Source organism: Euleptes europaea, chromosome 14 (genome assembly GCF_029931775.1).
Source record: "Euleptes europaea isolate rEulEur1 chromosome 14, rEulEur1.hap1, whole genome shotgun sequence".
Taxonomy (NCBI): Eukaryota; Metazoa; Chordata; class Lepidosauria; order Squamata; family Sphaerodactylidae; genus Euleptes; species Euleptes europaea.
This window is the reverse complement of record NC_079325.1, coordinates 53,703,249-53,719,564: the sequence shown is the minus strand read 5'-3', so window position 1 is coordinate 53,719,564 and position 16,316 is coordinate 53,703,249. Positions and strand designations below refer to the sequence as shown.

The following is a 16,316-nucleotide window of genomic DNA, read 5'->3' as shown; positions in this document are numbered from 1 at the left end:
ATATCCTCTGCTTCCCAACCCTCCATAATATACCTCCCCCCTCCCCCTCCCCCCCTCTCCATATAACCTTTATCGCTCATTGACAAAGTCTTAAGCATTCATAATATAGAGGAACAGAAAATAAAAAGTTTTACCATTTTAAAGTAAACACAATTAATGAAAGACCTTATCCATCTGTAAACACAATTAATGAAAGACCTTATCCATTTGTAGTACAGGGTAGACTTAAGTTATCTGGGCTATTTGATAGCTTTATGGACATAACTATTGATCACCCTACAAAATCTAGAGTCTCTCTTCCCATGTTAGCCCACCCTTTTCATCTTCTTCACTAAGGCCCCAGGCAAAGGTCATGCAAGGTGGTCTTTGAGGGTTAAGATCTCATGCACATGGAAGGAACCCCTTGTGCAGTCCACAGGGGAAGCTACGGTGGCCTCCTGGACAAACAGGAGGCCAACCTAGCAAGATCAATGGCAGCAGGGTGAGCTTCTAGGGGGAAACTCTGGAAGAGAAATGGGAGCCCTGGTACCTCCAGAGGAAGCCAGAGAGCTCACAGGATCTCCCCACTGTATCCTGAGGATACAAAATCAAGCCTTACTGTAGCCAGTCGCTTCAGAAGCTGGATAGCAAGGCGTGGCAAGGCAGGGTCGTGCTTGTGGTAGATGTACTTGGCCAAGACGGCAATCAGATTGTTCCTGCGGGCACCTGGGAAGAGCAAGGGTCGAAGACACAAACACAAAGAGAGGGAGCTGTAAAAAATTACTTTCCCAGGCAGACAAGCTCTTCTGTCTGAAACATTATTTTAGCCAAATACACATGGGTGGCTTCTGCTGAAACATTAAGCGTGGCATCAGGGGCTGGCCGGTAGAAACACACGTACCATGCTGAGTCAGGCCATGCTCTAGAGGAGACACCACGTTTGAGGGCGGTTTCAACCGGATGACGTTGTTGGTGACCGAGAAGGCCAGCTTCACCGTCTGGATCAGTAGCTGCCCCTGTCCCTGCGACTCATCGCTATGTGGTCAGCAAAAACAGCACCAGAAATTGTCAGTCATTAGGTACCTTTTTCAGGTCATGCTAGAAGATGGGAGCAGCCAACAACCTGGCTCATCAGTTTGGGTCACTATATAAAATTCTACCCCCCTCATTTTATGCTGCTCCTGTTCCCTGTTAGGGTTGTCATAGTCATAGTGAAATCTTTTTTCCCCATTCCTCTGAGCAAAAGGCAACTCACCTACTGGACTGAGTGGCCATCACCATATCAATGGTGTCCACGCCAATCCCCATGATGTTGATGACTGCCTGTCCAGCTTCAGTGTTGGCCAGGCTGAAGACGCAGAGGGACTGTAGGCTGGGAGCATTACTGCAAGTCAAGAACACAGCTGTTAGCTTGAAGCGGGGAGAGAAGGCCTCCTTGGCCAGCCCCAAGACAACAAGCGAGAGGGAGCCAATTTCTCATAGTCACAAGGGCTAGAAGCTCAGCTCCACTTCAGGAACCGAGTTATGCATGGAACTTTGAGTTTCCTGGGATAGTGAGAGTCTAAATAAATTCACCTGCTGTGAGGATCCATTTCAGGGCACAGATTCAAGATAGCATGGATCAACTGCAGAATAAGGCACCCTGAAAAACAGGAAGAGTTATCAAAAATCACAACACTCAAAAACCACAGTGGGAGAACATTTTGATCTTCCAGTACAATCTGTTGCTCATCTACAAGTGGTAGTCCTCAAACAGAGAAGCTTTAAACAAGAATATATCCCAGCACTGAACAACTGGCTAGATAAATTAACAGAATATGCAGTGATGGCCAAGCTGACAAACATTGTGAATAAAAGACCCAGAGAAGATTTTTTTAAGAACTGGAAATTGTATTTTGAATATATTCTAAAGTGAAACAGAAATTAATACTTAATATGAACTGTTACAGTAGAGACGGCTCTAGTGTGGTAGTTATGTAATAACTACAAATAGCTATGACATAGAGATAAACTTTGATACTTTATTATTTCATTATAACATGTATAGTAACGTCATTTATTGTTAGTATTGACCATAAGATCCAATACATGGCTTTTTGATTTATAATTAGAAATATAGGTTATTTTATTGTTTAGAATTAAGTTCATATACCTCCAATTATATTTTAAAAATATAATAAATCCTTAAATAATAGATATTAGGCTGATTGTAGACCCACTTCATACTTATATGTGTGTGTATGTGTGTGTGTGTGTGTGTGTGTATATATATATCATGTCTAAGATGTGCAAAATTATGCTACTAAATATCATGTTGTATGTCCTGAACGTTGTGTTTTATGTTGTTGACAACTTAATAAAAATTACTTTTAAAAGAAAAGAAAAAGAGAAGCTTCCAGGGGAGATATACAACCTGAGATTGCTGAACTTGAGTTCTTTCACAAATTCAAAACCACAGACACCCCCACCCCCAGGCTGAATAGGGATATAGGATTCTTATCTCACTACAGATGCTAATTTTTTGCCCCTAAGCATTGCTCCCCTGCTCTAATCAAGCTGATTACATTTTGCATTGTACCTCTGCATCCTGACTCGTTTCTTTGCAACACCCTTCCCACCTTCAGACTGGGATATAAGGACTCAGGGATCTCCGTTCCCACTTGTATCTGACAAAAGGGAGCTTTGACTCTCATAAGCTTATACCCTGAAAATCTTGTTGTTCTCTAAGGTGCTGCTGGACTCGAATCTAGCTTTTCTACTGTTCACCAACATGGCTACCCTCTGAATCTATCTTAATTAGTAAATCTCTGTTCTAGAGGAGGAAAATCCAGACAGTTATGGGTCCCACCTCCCTTAGACCCCCCCCCGACCCTCTTCAGATCCCTTAGGACCCTTACACAAAGCACGATCTACCACCTATGTCTTGATCACCAGAAGAGCCAGAGGGAGAGTGAATTGATCCTACTGAACAACAGTAGCTTACGATTGAGCTAAGCCTACTGAGGCTTAGCTCAATCGTAACCCCAAAGAGCTCTGAATGGTAGGTAATGACGTAATGAGGTCCCAGATACCAGGCAGGCTGCCACCCAAGAACTTGAGAGGAAAAGTATAAACCAGAGAAAGAGGCCGAGTATTTCTGAGAGAAAAGTTGCAGGCCCCTTGGAGAAGCCATGCTTACCAATCCGTTCTCTCACTCCATGGGAGTTATAGCGCCATTTGTGGTAGTTTGGCAACATCTCCTTCAAGACAAACACGATGCAAGGCACCAGCCCCAGGCTCTGGGTACTGCCAAGCTGCCCCTAGAGAAAGCAGCAGACCAGATAATCTTTTGCAACACTGAACAACAACAGAAATCCTGATGTAGCAAGAATCAGGGGAAAATGCTTGCAGCACTACTCTGCAGCACTCGAGAGTGCACAGATCCCCTCTCTTCTTCCCCTTCAGTATTATGGGATTCCCTCTCACCGAAAGCACTTACCCGGACAAGCGTCATGACTAAATGCAGGAAGGAGACAGTCACGTCATATTCACCTTGAGGCTGCTCAATGCTCATTAGCAAGTTCCCATAGCCTCCGGCATTCATTCCCTCTGCACTGTGGAAAACAGACATGGGGGGGGGGGAACAATGGTGCCATGAGACCAATAATACACAACAAGGAAAGCAGGCCATCTTGAGCAAAGGCACAGGCTATGTACCCAGAACACTTCAGTAATATGAACTCCAAAATATACCTAAAATGCAATAACCATTAGTCACACAGATTTTAAAGGGCTTGCATTTCACAGCGATGGATCACATTTCCCGCCATTTTTCTGCATGGAAAAGGCACACACACAGGCCAGTTAACCAGGACCAGTCTGGACAAGATCCCTGCTGTCAGACACAGACAAGAATTTTGCCTTCTAGTTTCCCATTCCCGTTTATGTTCATCAGTGAAATCAAAGTGCAAGGCTGGTATGAATGCAAGAAAAACAAACTGAAACCGAGGAAGAAGAAGCAAAGAGGGTCTCCTCTTGTCAAAATGAACAAAGACTTACTTTGTACAGTCTCACCTGGGAAGCATCAACTCACTTAGGATACCCAACACACACACACACACACACAAATGAAGTAGAGGCAGGCAATTAAAGTCTGCCAGCTCCAGGAGGCCTTGAATCAAACATCAGTTCACCATGATATCCTGGGCGAACTGGAGACTGTAACATGCCCGCCCCCCCCCCGCCCGCTGCCCCCCCAGCAAGGCAGGAATTCTAAATGGGGACTAAACTCACATATAGAATCCCAGTTAGTGGGTGGGAAAAGTCTGACTTGCATTTCAGACATCAGAGCAAACTGGAGCTTGACTCAATGCTTCCCAAACCAAAATCTCTTAATCACCCTCTGTATGCACAGCAAGGCAAGCGCATGAGTACAAACCAGGATTTGTTGGGACACCTGAATTGGCACCAAGCGGGTTTAATTTCAAGTTCACCTGATTCCAACTGTGGTGTTCAGGCTGCTTTAAAGTTCATAAGATGAACAAGGACAATGCAGTTCTATTTCACAACAAGATAGAGAAAACTACCCAAGTTCTACTCTCCCTTTTCAAATGAGTACTGAAGGTGTCGTCATGACAATTAATTAGAACAGCAGCAGAAGCTCCTCAAAACAGATGTTATCAGTATTACAGAAATAATTAAGCACTTGGAAAATTCTGAAGTGTTGCATAAAGGCTAAATTTTGCTAGCATCCCAGGTTTTGTGCCGTATACCCAACTGTCTGTTTAACAATGGACAAAGGAAGCAAAGAGCTATAGAGGTCAAATTACCTGATCATGTGACTCAGACTAGAAACTGGGTTAGCAATGAATGGTAAAAATCCCGTATGGTGAAGGTCAGTCCAAACCTGAAAAGGAAAACAAGCGGTGCATTTTGCTGTTTGTACAAAGAAGGGTTATAGCCCTTGAATTTGAAACCTCTGATAAGAGTCGCCAGATTCTGTGAAGATGCCAGAGTCTACTGTGGTACACAGTGTTGATTCAGGGAAACATATTTGTTTTTTTATATATATATATATATATATTTTAATGGAAGATTGCATATGTGTTCTTGTAGCCACTCTGTTCATGTATGCTTTATTCTACTGGTCTATGAAAGTAATCAGTGACTGACTGATTGACAAAGAAGGTAACTTCAGTAACAGGGAAATGAAGTGATATTCCTTTACCTTTGCAGGCATCCGGGAAGCCAGGACTGTCAAACAGTTGACACAAGAAGCAATAACATCAACAGGGGGAGAAATTACAGTAGTTAACCTGGAACATAGAGAGAGAGCAAGAAAGAGAGAGAGAAAAAAAGAGAGAAAAGAATTGTACGTGGAGGTTTAAAAATACCAAAAGGTACTCCTATGATTTGAGTACCATCTTAGAACCTACGTTATATTAAATTTTTATTATGCCCTTCCTCCAAGGTGTCTTGCAAAGCAATACTAGGTTTTCCCTTACTTGTTTTATCCTCACAGCACCCGTGTGGCAGATTAGGCAGAGAAAAAAATTGACTGGCTAAAGATCACCTCAGTGAGCCCATACTTCCAGATCCTAGACTGATATTCAAACCATTACTTCCCACTGATTCTTTCACAATTTTACCCCTCAGTTTCCTAACAGTTTGTTGTTGGTAATTCTGAGTGAATCCAGAACTGTCAAGGCTACTCAGCTGACCTACCTTTGTAGCAGCATGTAAATCCGCGATGTGATGGGCAGGAGGCAATCCGCAATCGACACATCTGTGCTGATGACTTTGTGAACCAGGTCGATGATTGGCTTCACCCTCTGGCAATGCTGAATTACATCTGAGAAAGAAAACAAGTTTATCATGAAAACATGCAATTTAAGAAAAGGCTTGGGCAAAAAATAATAAAATGAAAACTACACCTCACCAATAACTTACAGCAAAAAAACATGAGAGGAAAGAGAATGAATTATGGGGGCCAGAGCTCATGATCTTGAGTGTCTGAGACGGAGGCCCAACCTCTGGCATCTATAGTTCAAAAGAATCTCTGTTAACAGGCCTGGGAATGATATCTATCTGAGACCAACAGTGAGGCACTGTCAGTACCAACAAACCACACTGACGGTGACCGATGCTTTGACTTGGTGAACGCAGCTTCACGCAAGATGCTAATATATTTATTTCTATTTGGTGGCACCCCCAACATCTCACAGTTCTAAAGACTCACCTGCTGTTGACACAACATGCAGCAGCATCTCAATCTCACAAGTGAACAGCGTCCAACTGCTGTAGGAATACTCCCATCGTACCAAGTAGGCTCGGTCATCCAGCATCACCTGGCCCACTGTTCCCTGAGGTATCCGGAGGTTGGTTTGGCCCAGACCTAGAAGTAAAAGGAAGATTACAAAACTAAGTCTAAGCACCTTCACAGTACTAGAATTTTAGAAGTTAGGATGTTCATCTATTGCAGTTCTACACAGCTACTCGTGAATATGGATTCCAGAAAATTACAGCCCTCTAATTTCCCCCGATCTTTTAAATCAAACCGATCTCTGATCTTCATAGCTATGATGGTATCTTAAGAAACATACAGGAACTCCCTGCCCCAGGATGTGAACACATGAACATATGAAGCTGCCTTATACTGAATCAGACCCTTGGTCCATCAAAGTCAGTATTGTCCACTCAGACTGGCAGTGGCTCTCCAGGGTCTCAGGCAGAGGTCTTTCACCTCACCTGCCTAGTCCCTTTAACTGGGGATGCTGGGGATTGAACCTGGGACCTTCCACATGCCAAGCAGATGTTCTACCACTGATCCATGGTCCCTCCCTCCTGAGCCATGGTCCCTGAGCCATGTGGTCATGGCTTCCAACTTGGAAGGCTTTAAGAGGGGAGTGGACATGTTCATGGAGGAGAGGGCTATCCATGACTATCAGTAAAAATGAATACTAGTATGATGTATACCTACTCTCTAGTATCAGAGGAGCATGCATATTATATTAGGTGCTGTGGAACACAGACAGGATGCTGCTGCAGTCGTCTTGTTTATGGGCTTCCTAGAGGCACCTGGTTGGCCACTATGTGAACTGACTGCTGGACTTGATGGGCCTTGGTCTGATCCAGCATGGCTTTTCTTATGTTCTTATTCCTTTAAAATGTTGTGTTGGAGGAAAGTTTTACAGATACTGTGGACCATCCAAAGGACAAATCAGTGGGTTCTAGATCAAATCAAGCCTGAACTCTCCTTAGAAGCTACAATGATGAAACTGAGGCTATTTGGTTACATTATGAGAAGACAATAGTCACTGGAAAACACAATAACGCTAGGAAAAGTTGAAGGCAGCAGAAAAAGAGGAAGACCCAACATGAGATGAACTGACTATAAAGGAAGCCAACGGCCCTCAGTTTGCAAGACTTGAGCGAGGCTGTTAATAATAGGACGTTTTGGAGGACACTGATTCATAGGGTCGCCATGAGTTGGAAGCGACTTGACAGCACTTAACACACACACCTTACAGACGATGTGGAAACATGCAAGCCTCTACTTAATGTGACTGATGCTGTTGCCTTTTACTTTATACTTTTTAAATGTGATCGTAAATTGGCTATATTTAAAGATAATTTTAGACTGCTGGATCCTACAAATCTGTAGAACCAGGCTCTTCACACCAGAGGAAAACTTTGCCATTAGCAGAATGGTTGCCATAAGATCCATTTTTAACATTCTTTTACATTTCTAGCTGTTTCAAAGGTCACATTTTACGCTGGAAGCCAGATGCAAATATTTTAAATAAAATAGTTAAATATTTGCATCCTGCTTCCAGCATAAACTGTGACCTCTGAAGGTATACCTCACTCTGTCAGCAAGTAATGCCCAAGGCAGTTTACCACATCTCATAAAATGAAGCACACACAAAAAAGCATATAAAACATACAAAACAATGACAACGTTCCAAGGGGCAGCAACTCTGACCCGCATCCTTACCGAGGGGATAGAGAAGCTTTGGCGTCTGCCTCCGCCACAGCGTGCCATCTTCGTGAGAGATCACGTCAGGTGGCTTGTGCTTATACAGCTCAATATAGAAAGACATCTTATCCAAGAAGGTGTACACCTGTAGGTGGAGGGAGTCAAGGTTGCTTGAAGAGGTAGAAAGTCAGCTGAAGACACCCCCACATGGTGGCTCTTGAAGCTGCTGAGGTGACAGGGCCCGTCCCGCCACAGTGGCTGGTGATATTTAACTGCCCAGTGTCAGAAAACCTCCAGGGGAAGAACAGCAAACCAAGAATATCTAGCACAAGATTCCCACCCATTTCTTTTCAGACAAAAACAGTTTACAAAAATTATCAGGAATTGGTTAGCGTTTGGTCAACCTTCCACACTTCTCCACCTATTACACTCTCTCTTTATGACTCATGTCTGCAACAAGTACCTTTTTTGCTGTGGATTTATCTGAAACGAGGGCTGTCAGTAACTGCAAAAGGGGAGAGAGCAGGTGGGGGAACATCCCGCAGACGCTGTCCAAGATAATGCCCAGACCTGCAGTTGGCTCCTGAAGTTAAGACACACAAAAGTAAGTTAACAGACACAGACTCATCACCACGTGCAGACTTAACACACACAAGCTTTATAAATTTCAATGGATAACCAAGTTCTTCTCATTGAATCATGTTTTAAATTTCCCATACCTTGAACATTTTTTGAAGATTTATCATAATCATGTGATTACTATCTAGATAAGTGATTGGTTCTTAACTAAATATGAGATAACCAAAACGGGTGCGGCTGAGCCAATCTGCAGGTGCATACGAATTACATCTGATACGTCCTTCCTAAAGCAAGATAAGAAGGCCAATCTCAACCTCTATTAAAAAAACAATCTAACTTTTCTGTAAATGTTTCAATTAACTGTCAAAGATTAAAGTAACTTTAAGCAAAAAGAGTTCACTGACAGATGAAGAGTGTGTGAATTCTCAGTTAATATGCATGATCAGTGAGAAAAGGCGATGAAGTAATCAGCTACCGCTACAACCACTGTAGCTGGTTTGGTTTTCTCTCTTCTCCGCAGAAGAGTCAACCCTTCTGCCAGCCACAAAAGGAGTCTCCTGCTTTTGGATAACATTCATCACTGAAGAACAGTTAGTATAAATTTTACTTTGAGCAGAACCGTAACTGATTAACACAAAGGCATAAACAGGAACCACAGACTGTGTGGGGTTTTCCAAAGAAACAAACCTGACCACCTACAACTGCAGCCTGCTTTTCTTAAGAACATATGTACGCATGAAGCTGCCTTATACTGAACCAGACCACTGGTCCATCAAAATCAGTATTGTCTACTCAGATGGGAAGCAGCTCTCCAGGGTCTCAGGCAGAGGTCTTTTACATCACCTACTTGCCTGGTTCCTTTAACTGGAGATGCTGGATATTGAACCTGGGACCTTGTGCATACTAAGCAGATTCTCTATCACTGAGCCACAGATCGTCCCAACAACGCTTGACCATGGAAAGCTGCTCTTAAAAAGCAAATAAGGGTATGTGACCAAAGTATTGGGATTTCCATCAAGACTTTGACCAATGGAAGGAAATAAAAGTGCTGCTCCTACAATGAACTTACTGTCTTCCAGAACAGCTGAGGAATGCTTGAAGCAGCTAGAACTTCACATGCAGTCTCAATGATGTCCTTTGGGGGTGGGGGTGGGAAGAAAGACAGAAGACACACAACACATTACACACACGTTTATCATGTTTGTTTAGGCTTGACCACACTAAACCACCTTTCAAGACTATCATAGTTCTCTTAACAAACAGCCCAGGGACCTAAAGTTTCTCAAAGGGTCTGGAACCTCTGAAGAATTTAAAGCACCTTCATAAAACTAGTTTCCACCAGGGGTGTGCACTTCAAAAAAATTGTATTGAGTTTGTTTCAGGATTTCAGTGAGGGCACGATTTTCATTATCCTGAATTTTATACCAGTTCAGGATTACATTTCAAGTATGTTTTTTGGACTCCAGAACCATTATTTTGTGTGCCATTTCCCCAGCCTCAGAGACAGAAGCAGCAGGGAGGAAGAAAGAATCTTAAACTGGCAAACAGCTGTTTGGCAGAGCATGCACCGTTTAAGTTTTAAAGGAGCACTATTTTCTATGGGATGATCTAGCCTCTCAACTAGCCTGGAGAAAATAAGGGGCCCTTTAAACTTTAAAGGGCCCCTGTGCCACCCAACAGCTGGTTTCCGGGGCAAGCCTCCTCTCCCTCCCTCCCCGCTCCTACACGTCCTGAAACACTCCCCAAATTCCAGAAGATAAATTATCATTACTCCCAGAATTTGGGCTAGGGTATGTCTGGGTGCACACCCCTAGTTTCCACCTCCACAAAACTAGTTTCTAGTATTCAGGGGGGACGGGACCATGTCAGTTAAAATGGTTTCAACTTGCTTTTATACTCCTAAGTTTCAAACTCTAATTCAATTTTATTAACAGAGAACCTTCAGGATATCATTATTCAACCGTGCAATGCACATCTTTTTTTGCCCAGAAAATGAACCTATTCCAGGCTAGCAGGAGGAAGGCAGAATCGTAAAGGTAAGCAATATAATTAGACCCAGACCAGCTTTAGGATGCTTAGAAGGGTTGGAAGGTATCACCACGGTCATCTAGTCCAACCCCCTGCACAAGGCAGGAAATCCACAACTACCTCCCTCACACACACACACAGTGACCCATATTCCATGCCCAGAAGCTTACCTGCTGGTTGCCTAGCGTGTGCAATTCCAGTGATGTCAAGACAAAGGAAAGGAGGCCATAAATACACATGCATGCGGTGCTGACAGTACACTGCGGAAACAGAGGAAAGGGCCCGTCAGAGAACAAGAATCACAGAATCATAGAGTTGGAAGGGACCACCAGGGTCATCCAAGTCCAACCCCCTGCACAATGCAGGAAATTCACAACTACCTCCCACCACCACCACCGCCAGTGACCAGAAGATGGCCAAGATGCCCTCCCTCTCATCATCTGCCTGAAGTCACAGAATCAGCATTGCCTCGTTCAAAAACCACATGAGTAAAGTTGCAGACCAAAAGTTTCTGTCAGCACCATCAGACACTCTAATGCAAAAAGTTTATACCACAAGCATATATTGACTCAGCTTTTACAAAAGCAATCTATGAAATGTCAACAGAATCTATATAAATGTATTCAAATGCGGGTATATTTAAACGAGCGGTTATGAAAAGTCTACAAATAATGAGGAGGATGGAAATGTTCCTCATGCTGATGCTCAGCTCACAATCCACTGGGCGGTTCTTTTTCCTAGGACTAACACAATGTCATAAAACCAGATGTGACAACACTAAATAGAGGTCTTAATAAGTAAATAATATTTTAAGGGCAGGAGCGAGACATTTGGGGTCTGTTATTTTATTCTGGTTTCAATGGTCTCGTGACTAGATTGTAAGCCACTTTGAACATAAGGAAAGGCAGGTTATATATGTTTAAATAAATAAATAAAACAGTTAATTAATAAACACTACCAGGAAGTGGCACCAGACCCTCAAGCAACGGTTTAATCTGGATTGGCAAGTCTGAAGCCTAATGATACAAACTGATTCATCATCCTTGTATAGTCCGTTCTTTGTCACTTGGCCAATTATATAATACACACATTGACCTATGTGATTGATGGTTACAGGTCTTGCTGTTAAGAAAGCAGGTGCCCTGCTGGCCAGCCACACGTCATTCAAGCAGAAAGTTTGCATCACTTGCTCAGGTACACTTCTCTTCCCAGACAGAACCTCTTGAGAGACCAGAAGACACTCACATTCTTTCCCCCACTGCTTAGGGACCGGAGCAGCTTTGTAAGATACTGGAATACATTCAACTGGATAGCAGTGCTTCCCATTCGCCTGATCACACCAGTTGACTCTTCAGGGCTCACTGTGTGGCGGAGCAAAGCCCAGGCCAAGAGGACAGGAGCATGATGGGTGATATCCCCAAGAGTGAGCAGTAGGCAGTCCATTTCCTGCTCAGAAGAGACAGAAGTCAAGCAATTACACATGGGAGGGGGGATACTGTGCACATAAGAAATTTAGGTCCAACAGGCATGCTTTAATTTTGCATGGAGAAATAACTGTTCACATCCTCCTCACCTCTCAGAAACAAGGAATATCTTTTTCCTGAGACCAAATTTTAGACATAACAATACAGAAGTACTTTTAAAAATGTTTACAACAATCTGTTGGGTTCGGAGACAAAGACATTAGTCCTGCACAAAACTGGGGCTTATAGGATTAGCCTAACATCCACATGGAGGGAATTAAAATAGAAATGCCCCAACCAGGCAAGAGCCCTCTGAAGCCCCATCTCTGCAGAACTGGAACTTGGGGCAAGGGGGAAGACCCCTCTGGAATGGACATGCTCTTTCAGACTTGCATGGCCCCCACCCCCAGAGCAACTTGGAGGACTACCCTCTCAAGAATATTCTCCTCCATCAACAGATAGAAGAGTGCTTTTATGAGCCACAAAGATGAGTGCTCCCATGATGACTTTATACTGTCCCCAATCCATTTTGCAGTTCTGCCTTAGAAAACACTGTTGTCCATATTTTTTCACTTAACGTTTCAGTGAGAGTTTTCACATGAGTAGACAAATATAGTGTGGGCTTCCTAGAAGCACCTGATTGGCCACTGTGTGGACCTTGGTCTGATCCAGCATGGCCTTTCTTAGGTTCTTATAGTGATTTCCGATCAGTCAGTGGTACTTTCTACAAACTGCATTAACTAGCTATTGTGTAGGGACGCAGGATGGGCTATAGGTTTACCTGGCGAACCTGCCCACTGCCAGCAAATTTATGCTCTTCTGTCCTGTCATCCAATACACGCTCATGCAGAGAGTCAATTTCCATGCCTTCCACTAGAATTAGAGCACTGAAGTAGCTGTGGGAGGAGGGCAGCGGGAGAGGTAGAGAGAAGTTATAACCAGAAACAGGTGCAATAAGAAAAAAAAACAACCATTCATGATATACTGCAACTATACACAAACCAAAGAAAATGAAAGATGTTTCAGAATCTGATGCATCGACAAATAAGAGCTGGCTGAACCGTCACAAACACCGATCAGCATCATTAACTGCAGGCTGAAGAGAATATTTGTTTCTACCTATTCTTCAACACCCAGTGATTCAAAGAGATGATCACCACACAACAAGAAGTGGCACCTTATATTACAAACTTAGAGAAAACATATTCAGTTAAGGAAGGGGGTGAAGAAGAAGAGAAAGAAGAGGAGGAGGAGGAAGAAAAAGAGTTGGTTTTTATATGTCGACTTTCTCTACCACTTAAGGAAGAATCAAACTGGCTGACTGTCACCTTCCCTTTCCCTCCCCACAAGACACCCTGTGAGGTAGATGGGGCTGAGAGAGCTCTAAGAGAACTGTGACTAGCCCAAGGTCACTCAGCTGGCTTCATGTGTAGGAGTGGGGAAACCAACCCGGTTCACCAGCTTAGAGACTGCCACTCATGTTGAAGAGTGGGGAATCAAACCTGGTTCTCCAGATCAGAGTCCACCACTCCAAACAACCGCTCTTAATCACTACACCATGCTGGCTCTCTGCTGGTTAAGTCCCCTGGCATCTCCAGTTGAAAGGATCTCAGGTGGAAAGGCTAAGAGTCTGCTTTTAATTCTACACATAAAACCGGGCCAGATGAACACGCCTGCCAGCTGAGATGGCCATCAAAGACCTTTCTGTGTGGGTGCCTCTACATTTGTGGTTCTTGGGGATAGAGTCCCAATTACAGAACTGATCCCTAAACACATACACCTTGCAAATCCATCTTTATTTAGAAGTCAGGTGAATTTGTTTAAGGAGGGCAGCTTGTCCCACTCTCCCCAACTTTTAGTGGTTATCTTACCGGAGAAAAATCCAAACCGCTTTTTCTGCCATTTTAAAATAGCACTTTGAAATTTAAACTGCTTTTTTGATTGACTGGTTCCTGGATCTTTAATAGGATTTGCTGCTACTGCTTATCATGTTAATTGTAATTTTTGTTATTTTATCATCTTGGATTTTATACACTTGTTAGCAACCCAGAGGATCAAGTTTGGTGTGAAAAGGGAGGATATAAGTGGAACAAATGTCTGACTCAGCAGGAGGCAACTTTGTACGCACACATTTTGGAAACTCCCTGCCAATCACAGATTCCCAGCCATGTCTATACGTGGCGAAATAGATGCATGTATGACTTTTGCACATTACTATATACTTTGTTTTCCCCTTCATCTACTTAGATAAAAAGTCATGTTATAAAGCAGCTCTTAGAAACAAGTTCACTTCACTGCAAGAACGATCTACTCCATCAGATGTGGCACACGCACCCAATACGATCTATGAGCGGATCCATGCTTTTGTCAATCAGGTGCCTGTTGGTCTGCCTGGAGCCAAACCCCTGGTCTTTGAACAACTTGGCAAAAGCCAGCAGGTCCTCTGATGCCATTTCAAAATAGGCATAATAAAGGAAGATGACTTCCAGCAGCATGGACTGTTCGCGGAGGCACTGCATGAACCAGCGAGAAACTTGCCGCTCTGTCTGTGTAAGAAGAAGAGGTTGTATTTTGATAGATATATATATATATATTCATGGTGATGGTCTGAGACACAGTGGCAGAGCACATGCCGTGCAGGTAGAGGTAACAGGTTCAATCCCCAGCATCCAGTTAAAAAGATCTTAGACAGCAGATACCTGGAGAGACATCTCTGCCCAAGACCCTGGAGGACTACTGCTAGGGAGAATATTTATTTATTTATTTACTTACTTACTTACTTCATTTATACCCTGCCTATCTGTCCCATTGGGGACCCAAAACGGCTTCCAGCATTCTCCAGTCCTCCCTTTTATCCTTGTAACCACCCTGAGTGGTAAGCTAGGTTGAGTGTGTATGACTGGCTCAAGGTCACCCAGCAAGCTTCCATGACAGAGTAGAGATTCAAACCCAGGTCCCCCAGATCCTAACTCAACACTCCAACCACTGTACAACATTACACCTTGATATACCAGTGGTAGGGTTGCCAAATCCAGCTTGGGAAATCCCTAGAGATTTGGGGGCGGTACTTGGGAAAGGCAGAGTTTGGGGAGAGTAGGGAGCTCAGTGGAGATGTGATGCCATAGAGCCAGCCCTCCAGAGCTGCCACTTCCTCCAAGGGAACTGATCTCTGTAGTAGTCTAAAAATCAACTGTACTTCCAGAACTCCAGGCCCCACCTGGAGGTTGGCAACCAAAACCAGCCGTCTACTTCAGAATAAGGCAGCTTTATATGAATTGGTCACATAAGCACAGGTACAAATACCCCAAAGTACAGACAGAAGGGGGGGAATTTGGTTCCTCCCCAACAAAGACCAAAGAGGCCACGCAGGAGACAGCAAGATGCACTTCACCCTCCTATGCAGAACACAAAGGAATACGGAATCCAGTCAAACAAATAATACAAGTTCCAGTCAGCATGGCTAACAAATACCACCAAAGACACGGTGTATACACCCCAGTAAAAAGGGTCACAATCCTCCTCTTTTTAACTTTCAGTCCAAGGTGCTCCGGATGGCATACAAATATACATATAGATATACGTATATTACTTTAAGCCACTTTGGGAGGCAATTTCCAGCTAAAGAGTGCACAACACACAGACCTGCTCACCACTGGACAGAGAAGTAAAGGGGTACTTTGAAGGTCTTAACACAGGCAGCTAATTCTGTGCCATGCTAAGTGTTTCAGTAGATGTAAAAAAAATGTTACCAGGAGCATCATTATTTGGAACCAGAAGTCCTACAAGAACAACAGGAGCTTCTTCCAGATGGAGGATAGATACACAGTGAATTTGGATTCAGACATAGCAATCCTGCTGTACTCGACTACTCAAAGTACACTGCACAAAGATATCAAAGGAACAACATACCATTAGACTTCCATGTGTTTCCCATGTCGGTGCCTCTGCTTTATACAGCTCTTCAAACTGCTTACGATAATTAGGAACCAGTTCCTTATCTAGCTTTTCCACACACTGGGAATACTGGGCCTTTAAAGGGAAAAAAAGCAAAATCACAATTTATCTCTTAAATACATGGGATGCCAATGAACACACAATGTATACAATAGTATGTGGTAATATTAGAACACAGAGCACCATACCTACCATATAGGGATGTCTCTCATCTTGGAAATAAGTGAGGAGGTGCACGACGCAGCGAAGAATACAAATCCTTTCCTCATAGTAATAGTCAGCAAGCTGTGAAAAAGCACCACCTATTGTATTACTGAGAACTGTGGTTGTGTTTTAATTCTTCACAAGCCTTTCCC

The 16,316-nt window shown here is 43.4% G+C and overlaps 1 protein-coding gene across 1 annotated transcript in view; it reads right to left on the bottom strand.

Moving 5' to 3' along the window:
- The window catches only part of NUP188 (nucleoporin 188), a 49,522-nt gene that overhangs the window by 20,686 nt on the left and 12,520 nt on the right, over positions 1-16,316 (bottom strand). The window contains exons 7-25 of the mRNA XM_056860557.1: positions 16,153-16,245; positions 15,916-16,035; positions 14,341-14,552; positions 12,788-12,902; positions 11,789-11,989; positions 10,714-10,803; positions 9,585-9,650; positions 8,400-8,519; positions 7,955-8,081; positions 6,197-6,352; positions 5,683-5,809; positions 5,186-5,273; positions 4,788-4,864; positions 3,458-3,572; positions 3,158-3,278; positions 1,555-1,621; positions 1,235-1,363; positions 881-1,014; positions 599-705 (exon numbers count right to left, since the gene is read on the bottom strand). Coding sequence (XP_056716535.1) covers positions 599-705; positions 881-1,014; positions 1,235-1,363; positions 1,555-1,621; positions 3,158-3,278; positions 3,458-3,572; positions 4,788-4,864; positions 5,186-5,273; positions 5,683-5,809; positions 6,197-6,352; positions 7,955-8,081; positions 8,400-8,519; positions 9,585-9,650; positions 10,714-10,803; positions 11,789-11,989; positions 12,788-12,902; positions 14,341-14,552; positions 15,916-16,035; positions 16,153-16,245 — 2,265 coding nt within the window. The remainder of the gene's footprint in view (positions 1-598; positions 706-880; positions 1,015-1,234; positions 1,364-1,554; positions 1,622-3,157; positions 3,279-3,457; positions 3,573-4,787; positions 4,865-5,185; positions 5,274-5,682; positions 5,810-6,196; positions 6,353-7,954; positions 8,082-8,399; positions 8,520-9,584; positions 9,651-10,713; positions 10,804-11,788; positions 11,990-12,787; positions 12,903-14,340; positions 14,553-15,915; positions 16,036-16,152; positions 16,246-16,316) is intronic.